Below are 24,188 nucleotides of genomic sequence, written 5' to 3' on the forward strand. Positions count from 1 at the left end.
CTGAAAAAAAAAAAAAAAGAATAAATTAAATCCAAAAACAATTTTTTTTTTTTTTTTTATGAAATAGGCATAAAGTGTGTAGACCTTTGTGTCTCATAATAATGTCAACCAGAGGCACTCAGAATCCAGGTGAACAGGTTAACTTCTCCTATGGATGTCAGCCAGACTCTCTCCTTGGCCATTTCAGCGCTTAAACAATGGGTCTGTTAATGGAGAGGCCGTGATAGCATGGGCCCAATATCATGGGTTCCTTCTAACCAAAGGCTGATATGGCTGTTGCCACTGATGAATGACCAAACTGCCAACAGAAGATACTGATGCTGAATTCTCAGTATTACTCTACCACTGGAGGGACTAGCCAACCAGTGGTGGAAGATTGATTGTATCAGATCTTTTCCTTCCTGGAGTAGGCGGCAATTCATTTTTTTTTTTGAGATGGAGTCTCACTCTGTCGCCCAGGATGGAGTGCAGTGGCACAATCTCAGCTCACTACAAGCTCCGCCTCCCGGGTTCACGCTATTCTCCTGCCTCAGCCTCCCAAGTAGCTGGGACTATAGGTGCCCGCCACCTCGCCCGGCTAATTTTTTGTGTATTTAGTAGAAACAGGGTTTCACCGTGTTAGCCAGGATGGCAGCAATCCATTCTAACTAGTACTAACAACTGTTCTAGAAACAGACTCATTTCTATCCACCGTGCCTCTGCCAGCACAACCACCTCAGTGCTTACAGGATTCTTATCTACCAGCCTGAACAAAGTAGTGAGACCCCATCACTACAAAATGTTAACAATTAGCGAAGTTAGGCCAGGTGCAGTGGCTCACGCCTGTGATCCCAGCACTTCGGGAGGCCAAGGTGGGAGGATCACTTGAGATCAGGAGATTGAGACCAGCCTATCAACATGGTGAAACCCCATCTCTACTACAAATACAAAACAATCAGCCGGGCATGGTGGCAGGCACTTGTAGTCCCAAGTACTCGGGAGGCTGAGTGAGGCAGGAGAATCTCTTGAATCCAGGAGGCAGAGGTTGCAGTGAGCCGAGATCGCGCCACTGTACTCCAGCCTGGGTGACAAAGCGAGACTCCTCTGTGGACACAGAGAGGCAGGTGTGGGGCAGCGGGGCTGTTCCGGAACCTTCCTTCTCTCCCCAGAACCTCATGGCTTCACAACCCAGCTGCCAGTGGAACTCTAGCCCTCAGCTCTCCCACTCCCGCAGGGCCCCCAGCTGCCTGCTTCTGGATGTATTTGAGGCGTCCCACTCCCAAGGGGGCGCAGACACGTGTCCTCTAGCAAAGGGGACTTCCTTCAGCTGCCGGAGGTGGGGGCAGCAGGGAGGGATGCCGGGAACAGGGAGGTCGAGAGCCTCAGGACACCCCAGATACAGCCAGGCCCGCGCCCGAGCAGAGTCTGAGGCCTGGGCAGCGCCACTGGAGTGGGGGCACAGACGGGCTCCATGGTAACTCCAGCCTTGCTCAGCAGTCCCATTAAAAAGCAAAAAGAGGCCGCGTGAATCCTGACTCTGACCACTCTATTCAACCAGATACAATATCCAAAATACAATCACTTCCAGGTCCTCAGTACAGAACCACTGTGAGGGAAAACCCCACCCACGTTTCCGGCGCCCAGACTCCGAAACTCTGAGGTCCAGTTTTCCTCTGGCGTCAGTGCAGTGCAGGCACCCCAGCCCCACCCCTCCACCTGGAGTGCCTCTGCCCCGTCCCCCAGACCCACCAGCCAGGACCCAGAGGCCCCCAGGAGGGAGGCGAGGGGCGGGGATGAGGAAGAGGATGTGGCTGGTGCTCCAGGTGGCCGCAGCTGCTGTCCTTCACGTCTGTATCACTCCGCATGGCACACCAACCCCAGGGCCCTGCGAGTCCCAGGCTGCTGGATGTGGTCCGGGCAGGGTGAGAGGGAAGACACTGGCAAAGGTGGGCTGAGAGGATTTCTTTATTTCGCGCACTCAGACGCCTTGGGGCCCCGTGAGGGCTAAGCAGGGGGTGTGGAGTCAGCTCCTGGGCAGGCCCCACTCCCTGGGGAGGAAATACACAGCAGGGAGCCGCCCCCAGCCCCCCATGGAGGGACCCATGTGGCTCTAACAGGGACACGGAAGTTGCCGTGTGAGACGGGGTCCACCCAGGCTGGCTGGAGGAGCCTCCGAGGGGCCCACAGGTGGGCAGGTGGGGGCTTCTCGGCTCCGGTGCCCACCGGCCCTTCTAGCCCTGTGCTGGGCCAGGTGTCCTCTGAGGCCCCTGCTGCACTTGCACTTGGTGGCCGGCAGGGGCGGGGTAGGGAGGCCACCCCCGAGGCCGGGGTCCCCACGTGCTAGGGGAAGACTGCCTTCCCAGCCAGGGTCCACAGGGCGGCAACTCCACTGCTCTGAGGCTCAGGGACCAAAGCAGGGCTGGGCGTGGGGCTCAGGGCCTTGGTGGTTCCTCTCAGCTCTCGACCCCACAGCACGGGGCCATCACCCCAGTCCTCTGGGCCTGTGTACCCAAGACGGATGCCGGCTGGGGAGTGCACCGGGCTCCTCTGTGGCGCCACCGCGAGATTGCTCTCTGGGGCGGTCAAACCCTGGCGCTACGAGTCCATGGCTCAGGCCCAGGGACCACAGGCTGTCTGCTCACGGCTGAAAACGAGGCCAAGCCTGTGGCTGAGGGGCCAGGCCAGCTCCCAAGTCTCGAAGATTCCACAGGTGTGGAGGCAGAGGGGCCCTTCCAGGGCAGGCAGCCCTCGGGGCAGCAGCAGGGTCGAGGGCTCTGTCTCACACACGCAGGCACAGGCACGCAGGTGCCGGCCCTGCCGCTGGCTCCCAAGAGGCTGACAGCCCAGTGGGGCGGTCACACACACAGCTGATCCCTGGAGATAAAGAAACCGAGACGAGGAGAGCGGAGACTGGGCGCGCGCAAGGAGATTCCAAGGGAGGAGGCCACCGCCCACACAGGGTCAGTCCCATGAGAGGGTCAGTTCTGTGCCCGCCGCCTGCCCACCCAGCTGCAGGATGCTCGCCATCACCACTGCTGGGGAGCATGGTTTGGCCAGAGAGACCAGTGACTCCGGGAGGAAGTGCGGAGGGGCCGGGGTGCCAGCACTGGTGCCCACCATGGGCAGGGCTGGGTCTCACGTCTGGGCCAGCGAGAGCTCCTCCAAGCCTCCCTTCCCCAGGCGGTACCTGGCTAGGTCCTTCCTGGTCACCAACCCGACAACCTGCAGGACAAGGCCAGGCCACAGGGGCCCACGGGTCAGCTCCCGCCTGCCTGTGGAGCTCCCTGCCTTGCGTGTGGCTGGGGCAGCACAGGCTGGGGCCTTGGGGGCTTCAGCACAGCCCCCGAGCTGAGCGCAGCGCTGGGGAGGGATGTGGCCATGGGGCATGGGCAGACTGGGTGCTGGATCCCGTGCCTCAGTGTCCCCTGCCGGGAACTGAGCGTAAGCACGGGCAGGAGGCAGAGGGGAGCCTGCACGGCACGCCCCCACCCTCACCGCCCCCGCTCACCTGATTGCGGTTGTCCACCACCACCAGGTGCCGCAGGCCCAGGGCCCGGAACAGCTTGAACACCCGGGGGAGCGATGCCTCCTGCAGCAGGCGCACAGCCGTCAGTGCCGCCCACACGGCAGGGGAGGCGGGGCTTCACCCGAGCTGGCTCCCTGAGCCCCCCACCATGGCGTCCAGGCACGTCCTGAGCCCCCACGCCTATCTGGCCAGCCTGCTCAGCCCCTTGACTTCGGCTCTGCAGCCTGAAGCCTAAAAGCCTGCCAGGCCCCTCCACAGGAGACAAAGTCACTGACTCCTGGCCCCGCCCCGGCCCCCATGACCGCCCCTCCAGGAGGCTCTGGACTCCAACCCCCACTGTTCGGCCCCAGCCCCCCCAGCACCCATGCCCTGCACATGCCTGGGGCACCGTGTAGGGAGAGGGGTTCATGAACTCGGAGAGGTCCATGGTGCACTCCCGCTCGTCCTGGGACACGTGGATGGACTGAATGGGCGGGAAGCGCGGGTAGGCGTCGCGGAAGTCCTTCAGCCTCAGGCGCCGCTGCACCAGGCCCATGTTGGACCGCTCCACAAACACCTGTGGGCAGCAGAGCCCTGCATCAGGCACCCAGGCAGCACCCCCTGGGCCCCCTACCCACTGGCAGCCCGGAGCCTGGTGCGCACCTTGTGCTTTAGGAGGACGATGAGCTGGGAGCGCAGGATCAGGCCCTGGAGTCGGGCAGGCTGCGAGAGAGGCCCGTGGTCAGGGTGACGGCCAAGGGTGGGGGGCTGTGCTGGAATGCTGTGTCGGGCCCCTCTCTGACCCTGTTCCAGCCAGATGTCCCATCTGGGTGTGGGCCCCGTGTCAGTGGTCACCTGCTCACACCAGCCTCGCCATGGCACTCCATGTGCACAATGCCACGGGACCCAAGGATCAGTGCCAGGGCAGTGGGGCCTGACCGTGCACTGCAGAAAGCCAAGGGCCCAGGGACGGTGGCTTTGCTGCAGGGCAGATGCAGCCCCACTGGGTCCCAAATAAAACCAACCCCAAACCCCCAGTGTCCACGTCTAAGGGACACACGGCAGCGGCCGAGCTGCGCGTCCTGTCAGGGCCTCCTGACAAAGCCACGGCTCTCAGGCCGCAGCCCCGCCCAGCCTCAGCGCCCACACGGCCCCCACGGCTGCACTCTCAGCTCCCAGCACTCCTAGAATCGACAGTGCACCCAAACATGCAGCTTCCCTGTCCTGTGAACCTCGCCGTATGCTTCTCACCACTGGGCTCAACAGAGGTCACATGGCGGGACCCAGTCTATGGGGTGGCCCGTAGCCTGGTGTGCATCAGGCATGCTCGCACCCACAGGGGAAGCCATTGTGATTGGACGCTGTGTCGCCAGCACGGGTCCAGCATGACGGCCGCCTTCCTCCACGGGGCCGCGCTCCAGGCAGGTCACTGGCGTGTCACACCCATCCCTGCCGGAGGCAGCCCGGTCAACAGCCGCTCACGCGCCACCCAACTTCCCACCGGGATCGACGCCCCGTGGGCTGGTGAGGTGTGAAGCCCGCGTGGACAGGGACGGGCGGGCTACCCTACCTGGAGCCTGCGAGCCGTGGCACCCCGCCCCCTAGGTGTGACAAAGAGGCCAGCTGACACCGCTCGCCCACCCACAGCTGTCGTGGGCGCTATACCTGGCAGTGAGAGAGTGCGAGGTGACCGGGGCCTCCCAGTGCAGGAAGGGCACACTCTGCAACTGAATGTGCATATCGTACAGGCCCTGCGGGCGGGGCGCAACACACGGCTTGAGGAGCCCACACCCATCCCTGGAGCCCCGAGCCTACCCCTAGGAACCCAGAGGCCACCCTGGAAACCCGAGCCCACCCCTGGGGACTGGCTGTTTGGAGGCTGGGCTCACAAGGGCCCCTCTCCAACGGCAGCACCCGCGCGCTCAGGGTGAGGCTTTGAAGCCCTGGCGCACCTCAATGAAGACGTCGCCCACGATCTTGGCGGTCATGAGCACCAGCATGATGGGGAAGCCGTAGGTCACGTTGCTGGTGGCCTCCATCATGATGACCGTCAGGCTCAGGGTCATCCGCACGATCCCGCCTATGGGGCCATCGGGAACCCAGCACGTCCACCCGCCTGGCTCAGGGTCATGTGGCCACCGCCTTCTCTGGGCAGCACCCATACCATCCACCTGCCCCCAGACCCTAGCCCCGCAACGACAGCCACGGCCCCCTCCTGACCCTGTGGAGCCCCCCACCCACTGGGCAAGAGCTGGGACGTACCCAGCTGGGCCGCAGCTCCCATCAGGGCGTATTTGCCAGGGTCCGCCCAGATCTGCGGGAGGTGACACAGAGGAGGTGTCAGTGTGGTGGCAGGTCCAAACCCACCAACATACACAGACGGAGGAGGCCCTGCCTAGACCCCAGCCCAAACCGACCAAGACACACAGACGGAGGAGGCCCTGCCCAGGCCCAGCAGCCCCATGCCCAAGAAAGAACCCTGTGGCTGCATACACACACGCAGAACGACCCAGCACAGCACACCCTGCTGCGGAGGCTGCACCCTCGGCCTGAACCAGGCGCTCGGCACCTGAGGAACAGGGGAGTGGCAGGCATGGAGGGTGCAGAGGGCACGGTCACCATGCAGCAGTCCAGGCCAAATAGGGAGTGCCGCCCAGCATGAAGAGTGAAACTCCAGCTCACAGGACACGGAGAGCCCCAGGAACACAAGGCTCAGCCAAAGAACCCGGGCACGGAGGCTGCAGACGGCGACTCCGTGTAGAGGCAATGTCGGGAGTGGGCAAAGCCAGAGACCAGAGGACCCCGGTGGCTGCCAGGGCTGGGAGCCAAGGAAAGTGGGGCACGAGTGTCAGTGGGCACAGGGTTTCCAGTCTGGGATGACGGAACATTCTAGAAGCAGCAGCGATGGCCGCACTGCCTCATAAATGTGAGAAATGCCACTGAATTGTCCTCTTTCAAACAACTGAGTTTTATGGTATGTGAATCATGTCTCAATTTTAAAAATCAAAACAAACCAAGCCAGCCCCTTGTGTGCAGGGAGATGGGCAAAGCACACAGGCCTGGGCAGCAGGAGTGGGGGCTTCCTGCCAGGGCTGGGGAGCATGGCCGGCGGCTTCCTGCCAAGGCCTCTTACAGGTGTTCAGTGTTATTTAAGCCACTGACATGAGAAATAGAGGACATACAAGGGAACCCAGCCCCAGCAGAAGCACGCAGAGAAGGAAGGCCTGTGGAGGCCAAGGTCTGGCAGGCAGCAGATGCTGCTCTGGTGCCCGGCCTCCCAGAGAGCAGCCCTGGGCGGACGTCCACCCCATGGAGCCTAGAAACAGCTCTGTGGCAGCCCAGAATCACCCATGCTTTTTATCCCATTCTCAAGAATGAGGACATAAGCCTCCACCCCCAACCTTTGCCTGGTCCAGACTCCACACAGGCTGTGCTACCACAGTACACGTGCTGTCACAGCAGGACAACGCTCACGGCCCGTGAACAACGCGAGGCGCGATGCTTTTGTCCTGCCCTGCCTGGGACCCCTGCTCCGGTCCGCACGGCAGCAAGACCTGGCTCGGCTGCATGGCCCCACAGCCTCCCCCTCCAGCCCCACTCACCGCCGCCCCCGTGAGGTAGGACAGGGAGATCCCAAAGAGCCGGCCCCAGGCAGCCCCGATGAGCAGGGATGGGATGAAGACGCCAGCGGACACGGTGAGCCCGTAGGTCCAGCAGGCCAGGAAGAAGTAGACCAGTGTGAACAGGCCGAGGGTCAGGGGGTTGTAGGAGCCTAGAATAGAAGAGGGGCTGGTGGGACCTCCACATGACTCGCGCCCTCCGCAGGACTGCCCTGCCCCGCTGCCCAGTCCTGGGCCTCACAGTCACCTTCCAGGAGCCCAGCAACCTGAGCTCCTGAGCCCAGCGGTCCCCAGAAGGCTCCCTGTTCTCAACCTCCCTGGGAACCAGAGAGGCTGCAAGGATCCGTGAGACCACAGGGCAAGAGGCTCTGCGGGGCCCTGATGCCAGCAGCAGCCGGAGCCGTGTCCAGGTGGGCGGCCCAGGCACCGGCCACACAGCAGAGCCGGGTCTAGACTCCATGGTGGGCACTATGGTGCAAGCTCGCAGCCTGGCTCTGGGAAGACGGTGCCCCCCATAGCCTGGGGTTCCTTTCCTGCAGCAGGTGGCACTGCACTGTGCATGGGGTGGGCGAGGCCACCAGGGGACACCATCGTAGAGGTGAAAGGCCAGCACTCCAAGGTCACGGGCTACGCTTCCATGAAATCCTTGTGGTTGGGCGAGGCCAGGCCGTGGCCTTGGTGTGACAGTCACCAGGCTGGGTTTTCTTTTGTTTTTTTGAGAGGGCCTCATTCTGTCACCCAGGCTGGTATGCAGTGATGTAATCACAGATCATTGCGGCCTCAACCTTCTGGGCTCAAGCAATCCTCCTGGCCCAGCCTCTCAAGTACCTGGAACTGTGGGCGCACGACCGTGGCTGGGTAATTTTGCTTTTTTGGCAAAGACAGAGTCTCGCTAAGTTGTCCAGGCTGGTCTTAACCTCCTAGGCTCAAGCGATTCTCCTGCCTCGTTCTCCTCAAGTGCTGGGATTACAGGAGTAAGTCCCTGCTATAATCCATGCTAGGAATGACCCCCAGCCCAGGGCTGCGACCTCGGCCCCCAGGGGACACTCGGCCAGAAGGCATCACCCACGCCCTGATCCTGGGGCCTGCCCGGCAGCACTGCCCGCACACACCTGGCGGGTCGTGGAAGAGGCTCACCACGCTCTTCTCCGGGGTGTTGAAGAAGGCCGCGGCCATGGAGTTGTACTCACCATCTGCACAGAAGAGCTGCGGGGTCAGGAGAGAGCGCATATTGGGAGACGGGCCAGTGGGTTGCAGGCACAGACCTGGTGTCGCCCTGAGAGGCCGTCTACTCTGTGCCTGGCCAACATCAGGGGCAGGACCACACGACCCCACCATTGGGCGGGCCACGGTCACAGAGGGGAAAGAAGACACACAGGGCCCAGGCCCAGCAGGGGCTCCAGAACCATGTCCAGCCCTGGGGGTGGGTCAGCAGGACCCTGGGCTGGGGGACTGGGGGGCTGTCCATCCCTGGTGCTGGGGAAGGTGGGCCCAGGTGCTCACGAGCTCCTAGAAGAGGCTGTCGGTGCCCCGGTGCCACAGGCCCAGGCCCAGAGCCTCGCAGGCTCTAGCAACACTGGGGTGTTGTCCACGGGGCTGGAGCAGAGTGTAGCAAGCCTGGTCAACCCCACAGACCCCAGCCTCCCACGCCTCTAACGGTTTGCACCTGTCCCGTCAGCTCACCCCGCCCTGCTCACTCCCGCCGCGGCACCCACTGCTTTGCTGGGCCTCTAGGCTCTCCCCATTGTGCATGTTTCATGTTAACGGGGCTACGCCGCGTGACCTCATGTGTGGTTCCTCTGAGCACGGTGCTTTCCAGGGCAACCGGGTCACAGTGCAGATGGACACACAGACTGTGGTGAGCCGTGAGCAGCAGGCACGGGCAACCGTGTCACAGTGCAGACGGACACACGGACTGTGGTGAGCCGTGAGCACCAGGCACGGGCCTGGCGTGGATGGAGGTTTGCATTTCTCCTGGGTTCACATTCACGGTGCCCCCCAGGCTTCTGAGACTCGCCCCATGAGGCTGCCATTCTGGGAAGAGGACTGGGGGGAGCCTTTGGCCCCCACACCACCGCCTGTTCCCCTGGCACCTCGGCAGACACCTGCCCTCCTCAGATCTGGGTGGACAGGACTAACCCTCTCTGAGACATGCCAGCCTGTGCGCTTCTGGAACTCGGTGCGGTGGGCAGCTCTCCTCCCGTGGCCTAAGCAAGGTTCCTGGAGGCCGCCCTGTGGCTGCCCTGCCTGCTAGACCTTGCCCTGTCTGCTGGACCCCACCTGGGCCCGGCCTCCCACCTGCAGCGGGTAGGACATGGAGCCCCCCTGCAGGGGCTGGCAGTCCCGCGACGAGTAGATCAGCACGAAGGCGACCGTGGCCGTGACGGCGGCCACCAGCATGGCCTCGACCACCTGCAGGCAGGGCCGGTGGATGTACCTGGAACCAAGAGTCAGGCTGCATGGCACGCAGAATGGCAGTGCGGCCCCTCGGCAGCTCCCATGGCAACCCAAGTCCCTGATGGAGGACACTGTGGGGGGGCCTGTGTGTTTTTTTTTTTTTGGAGACGGAGTTTCACTTTTGTTGCCCAGGCTAGATGGAGTACAATGGCGCGATCTTGGCTCACCACAACCTCCACCTCCCGGGTTCAAGCGATTCTCCTGCCTCAGCCTCCTGAGCAGCTGGGATTACAGGCACGCACCACCCGGCTAATTTTGTTTTTGTATTTTTAGTAGAGACAAGATTTCTCCATCTTGGTCAGGCTGGTCTGGAACTCCCGACCTCAGGTGATCCGCCCACCTCGGCCTCCCAAAGTGCTATTGGGATTATAGACATGAGGCACCGCGCTGGGCCAGGCTGGTGTTTAATCGTCAATCAGACGCCCGAATGTCCTGGGCCCGTCCTCTTCCCTGGGGTAAAGACTCCTCAGCAGCAACACCTCCCAACACGTGGGAAGTGGCACTCCCCGTGCCCCGGCTGCACCCAATAGTATTGAAATTGGCACAGACCAAGAAGGAAGAAGCCGGGAGCCCCTAGCGTCCTAGGACAGCTGCGGTTGCTACCAGGCAGAGCCGGGCGAAGGTTGGGCGTGCCTTGCCCAGGCCCGATCCCACGCAGGGCCTCACTTCCTACCCAGGCGCCGTTCTCCCGGAGCCCTCATGCTCCAGCCTCAGGCTAGTCTGTCCCCTCCAGGGCCCAAGACACATCTCCTCTGAGCAGCTCCATCAGGAAACCATCAGGCAAGAGGCTGCACACACAGCCTTTCTTTCGGCTGTGGCCTCAGAGTGTCAACCCCACGCCACCACGTCCGCTTTCAAAGGGCCTGTGTGGCCACACCTTTCAACACGGTATGCAACGCGACTTCTCACCTGATTCGAAACATAGTCAGCCAGTAGTTCAAGGCGTTGAACACAGCTCCGAGCACACCACCTGCGGACAGGGAAAGGCCAGTCAGCGACACGGGAGGAAAGGGGCAGGCCTCTGCCCTCCAGCTCCCAGATAGCAGGAGAAGCTCGAGGGTTTGCTAAGGGAAGAGGACGGCAGGGGGCTGGGGGAACAAGTAAGATGCTTCCTCCACATCAGCACACCCTGAGGGCTGAGGGCGCTGTTTCTCAAAGGCTCTGCCTTCCTTCAGGGAAAAGGTGTCGTGCAGAGCAATAAACGCTGGTGGGACCAATTCTACCTCTTAGAGGAAAACCCATCCATCCCTGCAGCCCTGTGGTTTTTGCCAACAGAGAGATAAACAACAGGAAGCCACAGAAGCAAAACTTTTGGCTCCCCACCCCCAAGCGTGCCGCCCATGGAAGAATCTGGAGAAGCAGGCCCCCAGGTGGTCCTGGGATGAGGGCAGGCTCCAGGGAACCACGGCCTCTAGTCCAGCCGAGCCAGGCCCACAGGCCGTCCCTGCAGAGCTGGGGGCAGCCCTTACCCACCACACCCATGGCGATGAAGACGGGGATCTCGTGGATCGTGTAGGCCATTTTCTGCGCAGAGAGAGGGAGAAGGCAGAGGATGTGACGGAAAAGGCCCACAGCTCTTCTGCTGAAACTCAGGGACCGCCATCGTAAGAGAGCTGTAGCCAGAGCGCCTTCCCGCCCTTCCACGCAGGCCGCAGAAGTCCACAGGAGGGAAACACGCTGGGTGTTTTGAGCAGGCCTGGCCCCTGCCTGGTGTGGCAGCCAGGGAAGCTCTCAGAGACCCTGCCACCCTCAGCACCCGGGGCGGGGAGAGCCCCAGACACCGGGAATACAGCCCGTGATCCCCCAGTTCCTGCGCACAGAGCCGTCCTGTCAATGGCATGGGGAGGCTCTCCAGCCCAGGCCCCAGGCTGCCTGAGCCCACCTGCCCCCACAGCGGCTGCTGCATGTGCCCCCAGGCCATGGGAGGCCCCATTCATGCCACATCTGTGTGACATCCCAGGTGTCCTGCTGGTCACACGGCGCCCTGACCTGAGGGCTTGGGGTGTCTTCCTGCAGCTCCTCAGGGTCCTGGAGCTCGCGCAAGAGCTTGGCTCCACAGCTGTGAGCCAGTTTTCTAAAGGACCAAATCCTCAACCTGGGCCTTAAGCAAACAGGGTCCTGGCCCAGGATGCGAGGTGGGCAAGGTGGGCAATGGGACAGGTACCTCCGAGTCAAACCTTCCGAAGTTGATGAGGCCTGGGCTGGACAGGTCCCACATGTTCCCATGGTAAATGCTCAGAACAAAATTCAGAGTGAACGTGGAGATCATGGAAGCAAAGAACTGCGATAGAGAGCAGGAAACCGGCGCCCTCAGAGCCATGCTCCCAGCCCAGGCCCACAGACCAGCAGGGACCACCGCCCCTCCTGTCAGCCAGGGGGCCAGGAGTCTGCAGACCTCGCCCAAGGCAGAAGGGAAGGGGCTGGAGCTAGGGGCGGGCGCACTGTGCCGGGCACAGTTCAGAGGGGCTCAGCCCTCTCTGAACTCATCACTGGAGAGCAAGAGGGGAAGGTGGGGCAGGGCTGGGTTCCTGGCTGTTTGATCCCCCACCCGGGAGCCACCTGGGGCTGGCAATGGTGCCCAGGACCAAGGGCGAACTGGGCAGCAAAGGCACGACCACCGCTTTGGGCAGGGCCAGGGCCTGACAGACCCATAGGGCTCCAGCTCCAGCTGCAGCTTGATGGGTGGCCCCAGGGTGGACCCCATGGCGGGGACTGAGAGTGCAGCATGCACCCTGACGGGGAGGCAGCCATCAGCGGGCACTTACGATCCTCCAGGTCAAGAACTGGTTCCAGAAGGATGCGCCCTCCTCCAGGCTGAACAGGACCCCACCTGGAAGGCAGGAGGCCGGATCGGGTGCCAGCTGGACACAGGGCACCATGTCCACCACCACCTCCCGCCCCCAGGCTCCAGGGAACCCAGACCATGTCAGAAAGAAGCTACTGGGGTAGGCCCCAGCCACAGAGAGAGGAACTCCAAGTGAGGTCCGAGGGCCGGGCCCAAGCACACTGCCGGCTGCTGCTGGCCGATTCCAAATGCCCCGGCTGTGACTCTGAGCCTCTGCCCACCCTCAGCGGGCACTGGGCCTACAGACAGGAGACCGTTTCTTCCAACACACAGGGTAAGGGCAAAGCTCCAGATCAGGCACAGCCTTCCTCACCCACGGGGGCTCCAAATGCCGCTGACACTCCGGCCGCGGCCCCTGCAGAGACAAAGTCCCGCTTCTCTGTGTCTCTGCGGAAGTACTCGAAGATCTGCAACAGGGACAGACCCAGGGTCGGGGCAGGTTCCTTGAGGGCACAGCTCTCAGAAAGGCAGAGCGGCCAGCAGGACAGGGCTGCACAGGGGAAGGGGCTTTCAGGACGACTGAGTCACCAGCTCTGATTCCTGAAGAGCACCGCGCTGCAGACCACGGCAAGAGACAGCAGGGTCGGCACAGCCACCAGCAGTCCAGGGAAACACAGAAAGACCCAGCCAGGAGATCAACTTTCCAGCACACACAAGGTTCTGAAAACCTCCACCCTCTACCAAAAACCGCAGGGACGGAAACCCAGCCTTGCTGTTGGTGTTTGTACTGTGGGAACGCCGCCTACCTCTAAATTCACACACGGCCGGGCGTGCTGGCTCACGCCTGTAATCCTAGCACTTTGGGCGGCTGAGGCGGGCAGGTCACCTGAGGCCAGGGAGTTCGAGACCAGTCCGGCCCACATGGTGAAACCCCACCTCTACCAAAATAACAAAAAACTTAGCCAGGTGAGCTGGCGGGCGCCGGTAGTCCCAGCTACTCGGGAGACTGAGGCAGGAGAATCGCTTGAACCTGGGAGGTGGAGGCTGCAGTGAGCTGAGATTGCACCACGGCACTCCAGCCTGGCTAACAGAAAGACTCCATCTCAAAAAAAAAAAAAAAAAAAAGAAAGAAAGAAAAGAAAAATACATTCACATACAAATGCAACTCATTCCCCATCAACGTGCTGGGGGCTTTGGGGAAAAAGTGTTCCAAAGCGTGTCCTGACAAATAAACACCAGGTAGACACACTTGGTTTCAGGTTCTGTGCTCCTCTAAGAAGCCGCTTGGAGCCACAGACCCCTCCCACGGGAAACACAAATGCGTGTGCGCCAGGGGACCCGAGGAGGGAAGCGGCGGGCCGTGTGGAGGCCTCGCCGGGCAGCGACTGTGCCCGCTGGCTCTGGGAGCCACCCACCAGGCTGTCCTCAGAGGCGGCTGGGGCTCCCGGCCAGGGGATGCTGAGGGAAGCCCATCTCCCGGAGTGGCGCCGTGCCTGTGCCCATGGCATCTGGAGCCCACTCACACAAGGTGGAGAGAGGAGGACTCACCTTGAAATCTCGTTTCAGTGACGTTGACCTTCCCTGAGAGATCCCGGCGGCGATCACTGAGCCGGAGTGGATCATTGGCCCTTCCTGGAGACCAGAAGGACCCGCACTCAGAGACACAGGTGGGTGTGGCGGCCCTCGCGGGCCCGGTGGCCTCGGGCTCCAGCTGGCGGGGCCACGGGCACTCTGTTACCTTTCCCACTGCCAGGCCCCCGACCACGGACAGGATCACACCGGACACTTTGATCACCAACGTCTGAAACACAGGGAGACGCACGGCCTCTGAGGAAAGGGCAGGCGCCGTCTTTGGACCTCAGCCATAAAACAGCACGCACAGCCCTGATCAGGCAGGGTGGCTGGGACATGGGACATCCAGGAAGGGGCTGGCACGCCCAGGGCTGGGTCTCCCCATGGCCACAGTGGACGCTAAACAGCAGCTAAGCGTCCCCCACACTCACTTGGGGTCCCGCCCTCTGTGGCCTCAGCATTCAGCAGGGAAGGGGCTCTTTCCTTTCCTTCCTTCCTGAGGCAAAGCTGGGTCGCCCGCCCCATCCTACAGGCGTGTCCTGCCTCGGCCAGTGTGGCCAGCACAGGGGAGGTGTTCCCGCGAGCCCCGCCTAGTAAGGCCCCGAGGCCCCTCATACAACCCTGGCACAAGAAGGCTGGTCACCTGCGGCTCCACGATGGCCCTCCCAGCCGCTCCCCGCCCCCAGGGGCCTCATCCTCTCCACCCGAGGTGGTGTGTAAGGTGTTTCTCAGCCTCTCTGCCCCAGGCCAGAAGCCACGAGGGCGCAGACCCCAAACATAAGGCGCTGGGTGTGTAGGGGCGTCGGGGGAGGGCTGTACGTTAAAGACGCTAAGGAAAGCAAACGCAACCCTCAGCCAACAAAAAGTATGGAGCAACATCCCAGAAGGTTCAGGCCAGCCTGGCGTGGGTGACAGGCCGGTCGCTATTCCCAGCTGCTCCAGTAAACCTGGTCTCCCACCACAGGGCAAGGGCACCCCAAGGTCACCTCGGAGCTTTCGCCAGAGGGGACACACTGGCCCCACTCCTTGGCCACGGGGACCAGGCCCCGGAATCACCCCCAGGGGGTGGCTGCCACGCTGCCCACCCCTCCCCAGATGGGACAGGGCTCTGGCAAGTCTCAGGCTAAGGAACGCTGGCGGCACCGACAGAAGCAACCACAGCGGAACTGGGTGGAACTGGATCAGGGCTCCAGCACCTCCAGAACCAGACGCTCTGATAACACCAAGTGTAAACAAGCATGAGGCAAACTGAAAGCAGGAACCATCGCTACACGCCCACTACGACGACAGCTTCCAGTCAGTCAGTCACCGCCATGCAGCCCACAGTCACAGACGCGCTGCACAGCTGTGGCGATACATGCACCAGACGAGCATCTCGGCACGGCTTACTCATTTTTAACGTAATTTAATATGTGCAAATACCAGCTGTTACCACTTTCAAAAAAAAAAAGGTGACCCCTTTACACCCAGCCAGCCCACCAGTGCACAAGGTGGCCGAGGCCAGTTCTGGAAGCCGGGCAGACAAGACAGCTGCTCCTGAACCAGCAAAGAGCCAGGGCCCCCCTCCGCCCAGCCAGGGCCCCCCCGCGCCCAGCCACACCCCCCCCACCCAGGGCCACCGCACCCTCACCTTGAGCCGCACCACATGGGGGATCTTCACCCCGTTGAGGAAGCACTTGATCTGGGGGATCCCACTGCCAGCAGCCACCGGCTGAAAAAGGGGAAGCAGAGCTGAGCGGGTCACGGCCAGGCTGAGGCAGACCCAGCCCCACAGGCCCAGGAGCCCCAGGAGCTGCGGAGCTCCGCGCACCATCAGGGCCTCAGGGAAGGGGCCTCATGTGATGCGGGGAGCTGCTCTCACTCTTCCCAGCCCAGGCACAGATCAAGGACGTGGTGGGGGCAGAGGTGGAGATGGAAGGAGGGAGGGCGGAGTGAGGAGGCTCCAGGAGGGGCGGAGCGGGGTGACGGTGTCCAGGCCGGTGCTGCTGGGTTAGGAGCAGCACCTGGGGGTCTGGGGGTGAAGAGGCCCTGGTGTGTCTGCTCCTCCTGAGGTTGTGAGTCTGGACCACGTGATTCCAGAAAGTGCCCAGGTTGTCAGCCAACGTGATGGTGGGGGTGGGTGAGCTGCAGGGGTTCCCGCCCATTCGCCGAGCCCCCCAATCCTTCGTTGGGTCCGACGTGGCTGGGGCACCCTGCCACCTACCTCTATGAAAGCCACGATCACGGAGCCCACCAGCACGAAGGCGGCGTTCAGCGTCGCCCACAGCAACAGGGAGAAGGACAGCCCGCCCTTCTCGGTGAACTTGTCGATATCTGGGGTTCATCAAGGAGGGCTGGCTGCTTCCCTGTCAGGCCCACCCACCCTGGACCCTGGCCCTGCCCCAAGGCCCAGCCTGGCAGACGCCACTCTGCTTGGTGGAGCCATGATGCTCCCTAGACATCACAGAGACGTCTCACAGCCCAACCATGACAGGGATGCAGCCAGCCTGGCCAGGCCACCTCCACCTGCACTGGAACATGCCGGGCTCAGGAATTCTGCCTGGGACTGAGCCCAGGCCACGCCCCCGCCCCCCAAGCTGCACCCGCCATGCTGGGAAGGATACTGCCCTTGATGACCCTGTACTTGAGGCCGGCCAGGTTCTCCACCACGATGTCGATGAAGCAGGCCACGAGGCCCGTGAGGATGCCGATGAGGGCGCAGATGACCCAGCGCTTGATCTCCACCGTCCGGAAGGCCTGCAGGGGTGCGGTCAGGGCAAGGGTCAAGCAGGGCCCTGGTGCAGGTCGCTCTGGCAGCAGCAGGACTGCCCAGAACACCTGCAGGCCCTGGGATGATGAAGGTCCCAGCGTGCACGGTGCCGAGTCCCACAAAGGGCAGTTTCTGGCCAACATCCGAAGCGCACCCGGGGCCTGAGGGTGACACGGGGAGGTGGGCGACTTCCCAACAACTTCACAGCCAGCGGTTGTTACACTGGGCACTGCATCTGGCGGCCGTAAGAGCGGCCTTCTCAGTTACAGTGACCGTGACCCTCCTACTGTCTCCAGAAACCAAAGGAACCCACAGGCCTCGGAGGCGGGGTCAGAGGACGACGGAGGAGGTGTGTCGCAGACCCAGGCCCAGTCAGCACCAGGGCCTGCACCTTGGGACCCCGCAGGGAGCGGCGTCCAGCTCACCGTGTGGTTGATCCGCCGCTCCTCCTCCAGGAACAGCTGGTTCTCACTGTTGTCATAGTCCAAGCTCTGCAGGCCGGGACAGCAGGGGCAGCACTCAGCACCGACCCGACGCCCCGGGTGCGGGCACAGGAGACCGGGAATGGGTTTGGAGGGGGCAGAGGCCAGGTCTCAGGGTCAGGGGGAACAGGAGGACGCCCACCTCATACTTGAGGGACAGGAGCTTCTCGTTGTGTGGGATCTCCTTGGGGAAGGGATGCGGAGGATCCATATCCTGTGGCAGAAAAAGGCAGAGAAAGAAGCACGATTGACAAGGCCACAAGGAAAGAGGCCCCTCTCAGCTCACACACGAGGCCGTCAGCATCCTGACGCCAAGGACGAGGACACAGCAAGAGAACTGCAGGTGGGGCGTGGGGGCTGACGCCTGTAATCCCAGCACTTTGAGAGGCCAAAGCAGGCAGATCACCTGTGATCAGGAGTTTGAGACCAGCCTGGACAAGGTGAAACCCTGTCTCTACTAAAAATACAAAAACTAGCTGTGTGTGGTGGCAGGTGCCTGTAATCCCAGCTACTTGGGAGGCTGAGGCAGGAGAATCTCTTGAAACCGGGAGGGGGAGCTTGCAGTGAGCCAAGATTGTGCCACTGCACTCCAGCCTGGGTGACAGTGAGACCCTGTCTCAAAAATAAAAGAGAGAGAGAGAGGGGAAGGGTATGACGTTGGACCCTTACCTCACACCACATCCAAAAATTAACTCAAAAGAGATGAAACACCTACGACTGGAAAATTCTTGGGAAAACACGGGTCAGTCGTCATACTCTTGGGTTAGGCAACGGTTTCTTAGATACGACACCAAAAGTACAAGCAACACAAGAAAAAATAGATTAACTGAACTTCAGCAATCCAACCCACGCTGGGTATGAAGCGCATGTGCTCCCAGCTCCCCAGGAGGCTGAGGCGGGACGATTGCTTGAGCCTGAGAGATCAAATCCAGCCTGGGCAACACAGTGAGACCTCATCTCAAAAAAATAATAATTAATTTTTTTTTTTAGACAGGGTCCTGTCTGTCACGCAGGCCGAAGTACAACAGTGTGATCATGGCTCACTGCAGCCTCAACCTCCTGGGGTCAATCAATCCACCTGCCTCAGCGTCCTGAGTAGCTGGGACCACAGGCACATACCACCACACCTGGCTAATTTTTTTTTTTTTCCTTTTTTTTGGGTAGAGACAGGGTCTCACTATGTTGCCTAGGCTGATCTCGAATTCCTCGGCTCTAGCCATCCTCCAGCCTTGGTTTCCCAAAGTGTTGGGATTACAGGTGTGAACCACCACACCTGCCCAGAAAAAAAAAAATTTTTTTTTTGAGGCAGGGTCTCACTCTGTCACCCAGGCTGAAGTGCAGTGGCACCATCTCAGCTCACTGCAACCTCCGCCTCCCAAGTAGCTGGGACTACTGGTGCCTATCACCAGGCCCAGCTAACTTTTATATTTTTTGTAGAGACAGGGTTTCACCATGTTGGTCAGGCTGGTCTTGAACTCCTGAGCTCAAGCAATCCGTCTGCTTCCCAAAGTACTAGGATTACAGGCATGAATCACCTCGCTCGGCCAAAACTTTTTTAACTAAAAAAATTTGAGCATCAAAAGACACACTGAGAAAGTGAACAGAAAACCCGCTGAATGGGAGAAAACTTCTATAAATCATGTACTGGATGAGAGATTTGCATCGATATATAAACAACCCCTGCAGCTCACGTATAAAGACAACAAACTCAGTTTAAAAATGGGCATAACCAACACACGTGTGGCCAGCCGGGCACCCACGCCAGCGCCTAAGGCCGAAAGTGACCGATTGCTGAATCTCACATGCTCGTTTTTCCCTTGTCTCCTAACTCCTGCTCCTCCCAAAGCTGACACCAGAGCAAAGACTTTGAAGTCCAAAAAGGCAGTGCTGAAGGCCTCCACGGCCAGGAAACACAACTTCCCAAGGCCTTGTGACTCCAGAGGCAGCACAAACACATCCGAAGGGCAGCCCCGGGAGAGGGGCTGCTGGCTGTGCAGGACAGCGTCTGAGCACGGCGCCAGCCTCCGGGGAGACTGCAGCAGCAGAGCTCAAAGGGACGCAAGGCCGAAGAACACCCGGACAGGTGGACTGTGAGACGCCTCAGCCTCTGACGTGGCCCAGGGCAGAGCTGGATGGGGCCTGATGGGCAGTAAGAGGGTGCCCAGTGTGTCGCCAACATCAGGATCATCTCAACAGAAGTCCCGCTGGCTAAACACATGTGCACAGGACTCGCACAGACATCTCCCCACAGACGAAGAGCGAATGGCTCCCGGCACTGGAGGACTCCCGGCCTCACCGGTGGCTGAGGGACAAACCAAGGCTGGCGGGAGATGCCCCCAAGGGGAAGGATGCCACCGAGCTCAGGACTCCCGGGGCAGCCACTGGCATGGGAACATCTAAACCCCGGCCCTCTGAAGTCAGAGAGCATCCAGCCCCCTCTCTCACTCTCCTGGGGCTCCTCACTGCACCCCCAAGATCCCTGTCCTTGCCCTATCCCAAAGTCAGGTCCCGCCCCCTCGCTGCCCATGCTGCCACTGCCATCCTGACTGGCTTCCTGGCCCCGCACAGCCCGTTCACCCCCGTCCAGGTCCCTGGCGCCCTGCACTCCTCCGTCTCAGAGCACTTCCGCCTGGCTGCTTGTCCAGCTGCCTCTGCTCACTCGGCCTTGGGGACTGCGTCCCCCCAGGGAAGTCTTCCCTGAGCCTAGGCTCTGGGTCCCACTATCTCCCTGCCGCTCGGCCCCTGCCCATCCCAGTCACCCTCTGCTAAGATGCAGCTCCGTGGGAGGACAGGGAGCACCCCCAACTCACCGGGTCCAAAAGCTCATCATCCAGCTCCACATTGCTCATCTGTCCGATTCGGAAAAGCGCAGCATGTGGTGACTAAAAGCAGAAGAGAAATCATGAGGGCGCTCAGGCGTCACACACTGTACCGTGGATTCTCACTCCCACTGCCGCAGCCCGGCCTCACCTGACCCTGCCCGGGAGCTCAGCAATGGGACAGGACAGGCCTGCCTGCTGGGTGGGGGCAGCAGGGCTGGGGTGGGCCTCCCTGGGCGCTGGAAGCAGGACTGCTCCGGCTGCCCCTCGGCCTGTCAACAAGAAGCCCAGCCTCTGAGCCCAGGGCGCGAGCTCCCTGCTCTAGACTGAAGGTGAGGCACCTGCCACCCAGCAGGAAAGAAGGGCTGGAGAACACGCCGCCACCGATGCAGTGCTCGCCACAGCGCCCAGGTCATCCCGCTCAGCCCTGCTCCCGAGGCCCTGCTCAGCCTCCTGCCACCTCCACAGCCACCTCCACTGTGGCCTCTCTGAGTCCTGAGACACAAACGGCTCCCCGGTGTTCACGCTGCCCTCCCCACAGGATGCCCAGCTGTCAGGTAGAGCTGGGCGGGCTCTCAGCCACCGAAGGCTTTGTGGCCGCCCCAGCTCAGGGCAGGGACAGGGCAGCGGGCCCTGGGTGGCGTGGTGCACGTGTGACTTACAGAGTTCCCGCCCCAGTCTCCGGCACCTCGCTAGAGCCAAGGTGCTGAGGCCAGGCTAGGAGGAGCCAGGACCTCAGCCTCCTTTCCTCAAAAAGATCCTTGGGAGACGACTCCAATTTCCCTTATCTCCTGAATCTTTACCCACATCTGGGGGTGTGAAGGGAAGAAGGGCCGCCTCCCAGGGAGGGGCCACATGCCCAGGGCACCCACTATCTGCATCAGAGAGCCCATGCCCCTGTCAGGAACGTGTTGGCAGAGGAGTCCAATGGCTGGCACTGGCCGTGGGAAGACCACCAACGCTGCCGCCCGCCTCCCTGGGAGCAGCCCTCCTGGCCCCCAACGCCGTCCCTCCTCATCCCCCATCTCTCCCTCCACCTTCCCTGGGAGCAGCCCTCCTGGCCCCAACGCCGTCCCTCCTCATCCCCATCTCTCCCTCCACCTTCCCTGGGAGCAGCCCTCCTGGCCCCAACGCCGTCCCTCCTCATCCCCATCTCTCCCTCCACCTTCCCTGGGAGCAGCCCTCCTGGCCCCCAACGCCGTCCCTCCTCATCCCCCATCTCTCCCTCCACCTTCCCTGGGCTCAGCCTCCCGCACCAGGTTTCAGCAGGGCCTGCAAGTGCTTCTTGGTGACAGAATTGCACGTGATGATGCCAGGAGCCCACTGGGCCGAGGTGGGGACAGGGAGAGGCACGGGAACGGCCTGCACTGGGGCCCGATTCTCCTCCAACCTCCACCTGTCCACGGGGATCACGATCACCACACACAGGTAGGACACGTGGGCGGAGAAGGAAGGTCTGGGATCTGAGGTCACTGCGGGCCGGGGTGGGGTCCTGCTTCCTCTGGAGTGCTCACCCCAGGAAAGACAGGCTCCCCAAACCGCCATCCCCAAAACTGCCTTCAGAACCACACCTTCCCAGTGGGGTGCGATGGCTCACACCTGTCATCCCAGCACTTTGGGAGGCCAAGGCAGGCAGATCACTTGATGCCAGGAGTTCAAGACCAGCCTGGCCAACATGGGAAACCCCATCTCTACCAAAAATACAAAAACTAGCTGGGCTACCTGGGAGGCTGAGGCTGGAGAATCGCTTAAAGCCGGGAGGTGGAGTCTGCAGTGAACCGAGATCGCGCCACTGCACTCCAGTCTAGGTAACAGCAAGACTGTCTCAAAAAAAAAGAACCTGAACCTGACCTTCCAGCCCACTGCCCTCCAGGGACCCCTTCCCCAACCATCGTCCTGTTCCCAGCCCCCGTCGCCCTTGGTGTGCACCCGCCCCGTGTTCATGACCCAGTGAGTGGCCCTGGGGTGGGGGGGACCTGGGCATGTGCCACTGGCCCTTGGCAGACACCAGTCAGAGCCTCCTTCTCTCCCCAGTCAAAGAGCACCCCCAGGCCATCACCATCAGAAGCCAGGAACAGAGGCCAGAGAGACAGATAGACCCGCAGGTGTCTGCCATGGCACCTCCACGCCCAGGGAAGAGTGTGGGAGGGGCTGGAGTGCACTGGTCCTGCTGGACGGAGGCCTGAGTCCCAGGGCACCCGCCCCTCCTCTGCCCCCAGCCTCGCCACACACCAGTGGCTCTCCCTGAGCCCCCAGTCACAGGTGAAACTCAGCTTGAGTCTCCTGCCACACAGGCTGACAGGGCGGGAGGAGGAAGGTGCCATGGTCCAGGCATGATGGAAGGGGTGGCCTGGCTGGCTGCCCCCTCCCTCCCGCTCACACTCACATCAAAGCCCCCAGACTCCAGGTCTCACAACCAGAACACAGCCCTGTGGCTGGCACTGGGCCTCTGACCCCCACTTCCAGGTGGACAGGTACCCTGGTACCCCAGAGACCATGGAACCCAAAAGACCCATTTCACCATCAGGAGGGGACCCCACGTCCAATTGGGTACCCCATGGGACACACCCTGGCCACAGGGCCACTCTCCCCATCACTCAAGACGTCTCTCCAAACGCCACTCAAGGCCTGCTGGGCGTCTCAGGCTCTTCCTTGTTGGAAATAACGGATCATTCTGGCCGGACGTGGTGGCTCATGCCTGTAATACCAGCACTTTGGGAGGCAGAGGCAGGAGGATGGCTTGAGCCCAGGAGTTCAAAGCCGACCTGAACAACACAGTGAGGCCCTGTCTCTACACAAAACAAAATTAGCAAAGCATGGTGGTGTGCACCCGTGGTCCAAACCACTCAGGAGGCTGAGGCAAGAGGATTGTTCGAGCCTGGGAAGTCGAGGCTACAGTGCGCTCCAGCCTGGGCAACATGGCAAGACTCTATCTCTAAAATTAAAAAAAAAAAAAGGCCAGGCGTGGTGGCTCACACCTGTAATGCCAGCACTCTGGGAGGCCGAGACGGGCCGATCACCTGAGATCGGGAGTTCAAGACCAGCCTGACCAATATGGAGAAACCCTGTCTCTACTAAAAATACAAAATTAGCTGGGTGTGGTGGTGCATGCCCGTAATCCCAGCTACTAGGAAGGCTGAGGCAGGAGAATTGCTTGAACCCGGGAGGTGGAGGTTGTGGTGAGTCGAGATCACAGCATTGCACTCCGGACTGGGCGACAAGAGTGAAACTCGGTCTCAAAAACATAAACAAACTAAAAAAATTAAATTAAATTAAATTAAATTTCAAAAAACTCAAACAAAACAGAAACAGCCATGGTCACACATCCTGGGCACCAGGCCTGGGAGGCCTTGAGGTGACCCACCGTCTACACTGCAACAACACTGTCCCACAGCAGCAGGCAGAGCTAGCTGTGAACGCGGTCAGGCCAAGCTGCAGTACGTGACCAGCAGGCCACTCCCACTGCTGCCGCCTTGGCAGATTCGAGAGGGGGGAAGGGTGAGGGGTTCCCCCCAGCAGGGCATCCGCCGCCCCTGCCCGGAGTGAAAGGATGGGGCTCTGGCGCCTTCCCTTCCCAGCATCTCCTTCCTTAACTCTGCCAGGGCTTTGAGAAGGTAGCTTTTGTAATGGAAAAACATCACGCTTACTTCACATTTGGTGATGCATTTTGCGCAGTTACTTTCTTTTTTAAATGCAAGTTCTTATAAATTAAACGCTAGATGCTGTTCCTCAAACTCCCGCCACACACGGCAACCCGCACGGTCTCAAGAGCCGGACACTGACTGAAAACAGCCAGGCTCAGGAACACGTGAGCCAACACTCCCGAGAGGCAGGACTCGGGCTGGCGGGGAGGCCAGGTTGCCAGGGTTGGGTGTGGGTGGGACTAGAAAGAGGGGTCTGAGAATAGCCTGCACCCCCTTCCTGGCGCTTACGTGGATCTACACGCCTTGTACCAATGACACTCTCTCGGTTTTGGTGCCGTGCTGTTATGGGAAGGTAAACGTTGGGGGAAACTCGGTGAAGGACACACAAGTCCCCTGTGCTACCTTCGCAACTTGCTGTGAATCCAGAGTAATTTAAACCTCAAAAAATGGCCGGGCGCAATGGCTGATGCCTATGATCCCAATACTTTTGGAGGCCGAGGTGGGCGGATCACCTAAGGTCAGGAGTTCAAGACCAGCCTGGCCAACATGAAGAAACCCCATCTCTACTAAAAAAAA

General features: G+C 61.0%; 1 protein-coding gene across 1 annotated transcript in view; it reads right to left on the reverse strand.

The window, feature by feature from the left end:
- Positions 1-1,926: 1,926 nt before the first annotated feature.
- Positions 1,927-24,188, reverse strand: part of CLCN7 (Cl-/H+ antiporter 7) — a 30,063-nt gene continuing 7,801 nt past the window's right edge. The window contains 25 exon segments of the mRNA XM_017858290.1: positions 1,927-3,201; positions 3,488-3,568; positions 3,885-4,061; positions 4,148-4,230; positions 4,819-4,855; positions 4,858-4,933; positions 5,150-5,235; positions 5,437-5,564; positions 5,747-5,798; positions 7,087-7,256; positions 8,217-8,310; positions 9,403-9,541; positions 10,471-10,531; positions 11,031-11,085; positions 11,726-11,842; positions 12,327-12,391; positions 12,720-12,813; positions 13,895-13,978; positions 14,085-14,147; positions 15,549-15,629; positions 16,122-16,231; positions 16,522-16,654; positions 17,093-17,158; positions 17,292-17,363; positions 19,960-20,031. Of these exon segments, the coding sequence (XP_017713779.1) occupies positions 3,115-3,201; positions 3,488-3,568; positions 3,885-4,061; positions 4,148-4,230; positions 4,819-4,855; positions 4,858-4,933; positions 5,150-5,235; positions 5,437-5,564; positions 5,747-5,798; positions 7,087-7,256; positions 8,217-8,310; positions 9,403-9,541; positions 10,471-10,531; positions 11,031-11,085; positions 11,726-11,842; positions 12,327-12,391; positions 12,720-12,813; positions 13,895-13,978; positions 14,085-14,147; positions 15,549-15,629; positions 16,122-16,231; positions 16,522-16,654; positions 17,093-17,158; positions 17,292-17,363; positions 19,960-20,031 (2,283 nt within the window). The 3' untranslated portion in view covers positions 1,927-3,114.

This window comes from Rhinopithecus bieti, unplaced genomic scaffold (assembly GCF_001698545.2).
Source record: "Rhinopithecus bieti isolate Rb0 unplaced genomic scaffold, ASM169854v2 scaffold_47707, whole genome shotgun sequence".
NCBI classification, from domain to species: domain Eukaryota; kingdom Metazoa; phylum Chordata; class Mammalia; order Primates; family Cercopithecidae; genus Rhinopithecus; species Rhinopithecus bieti.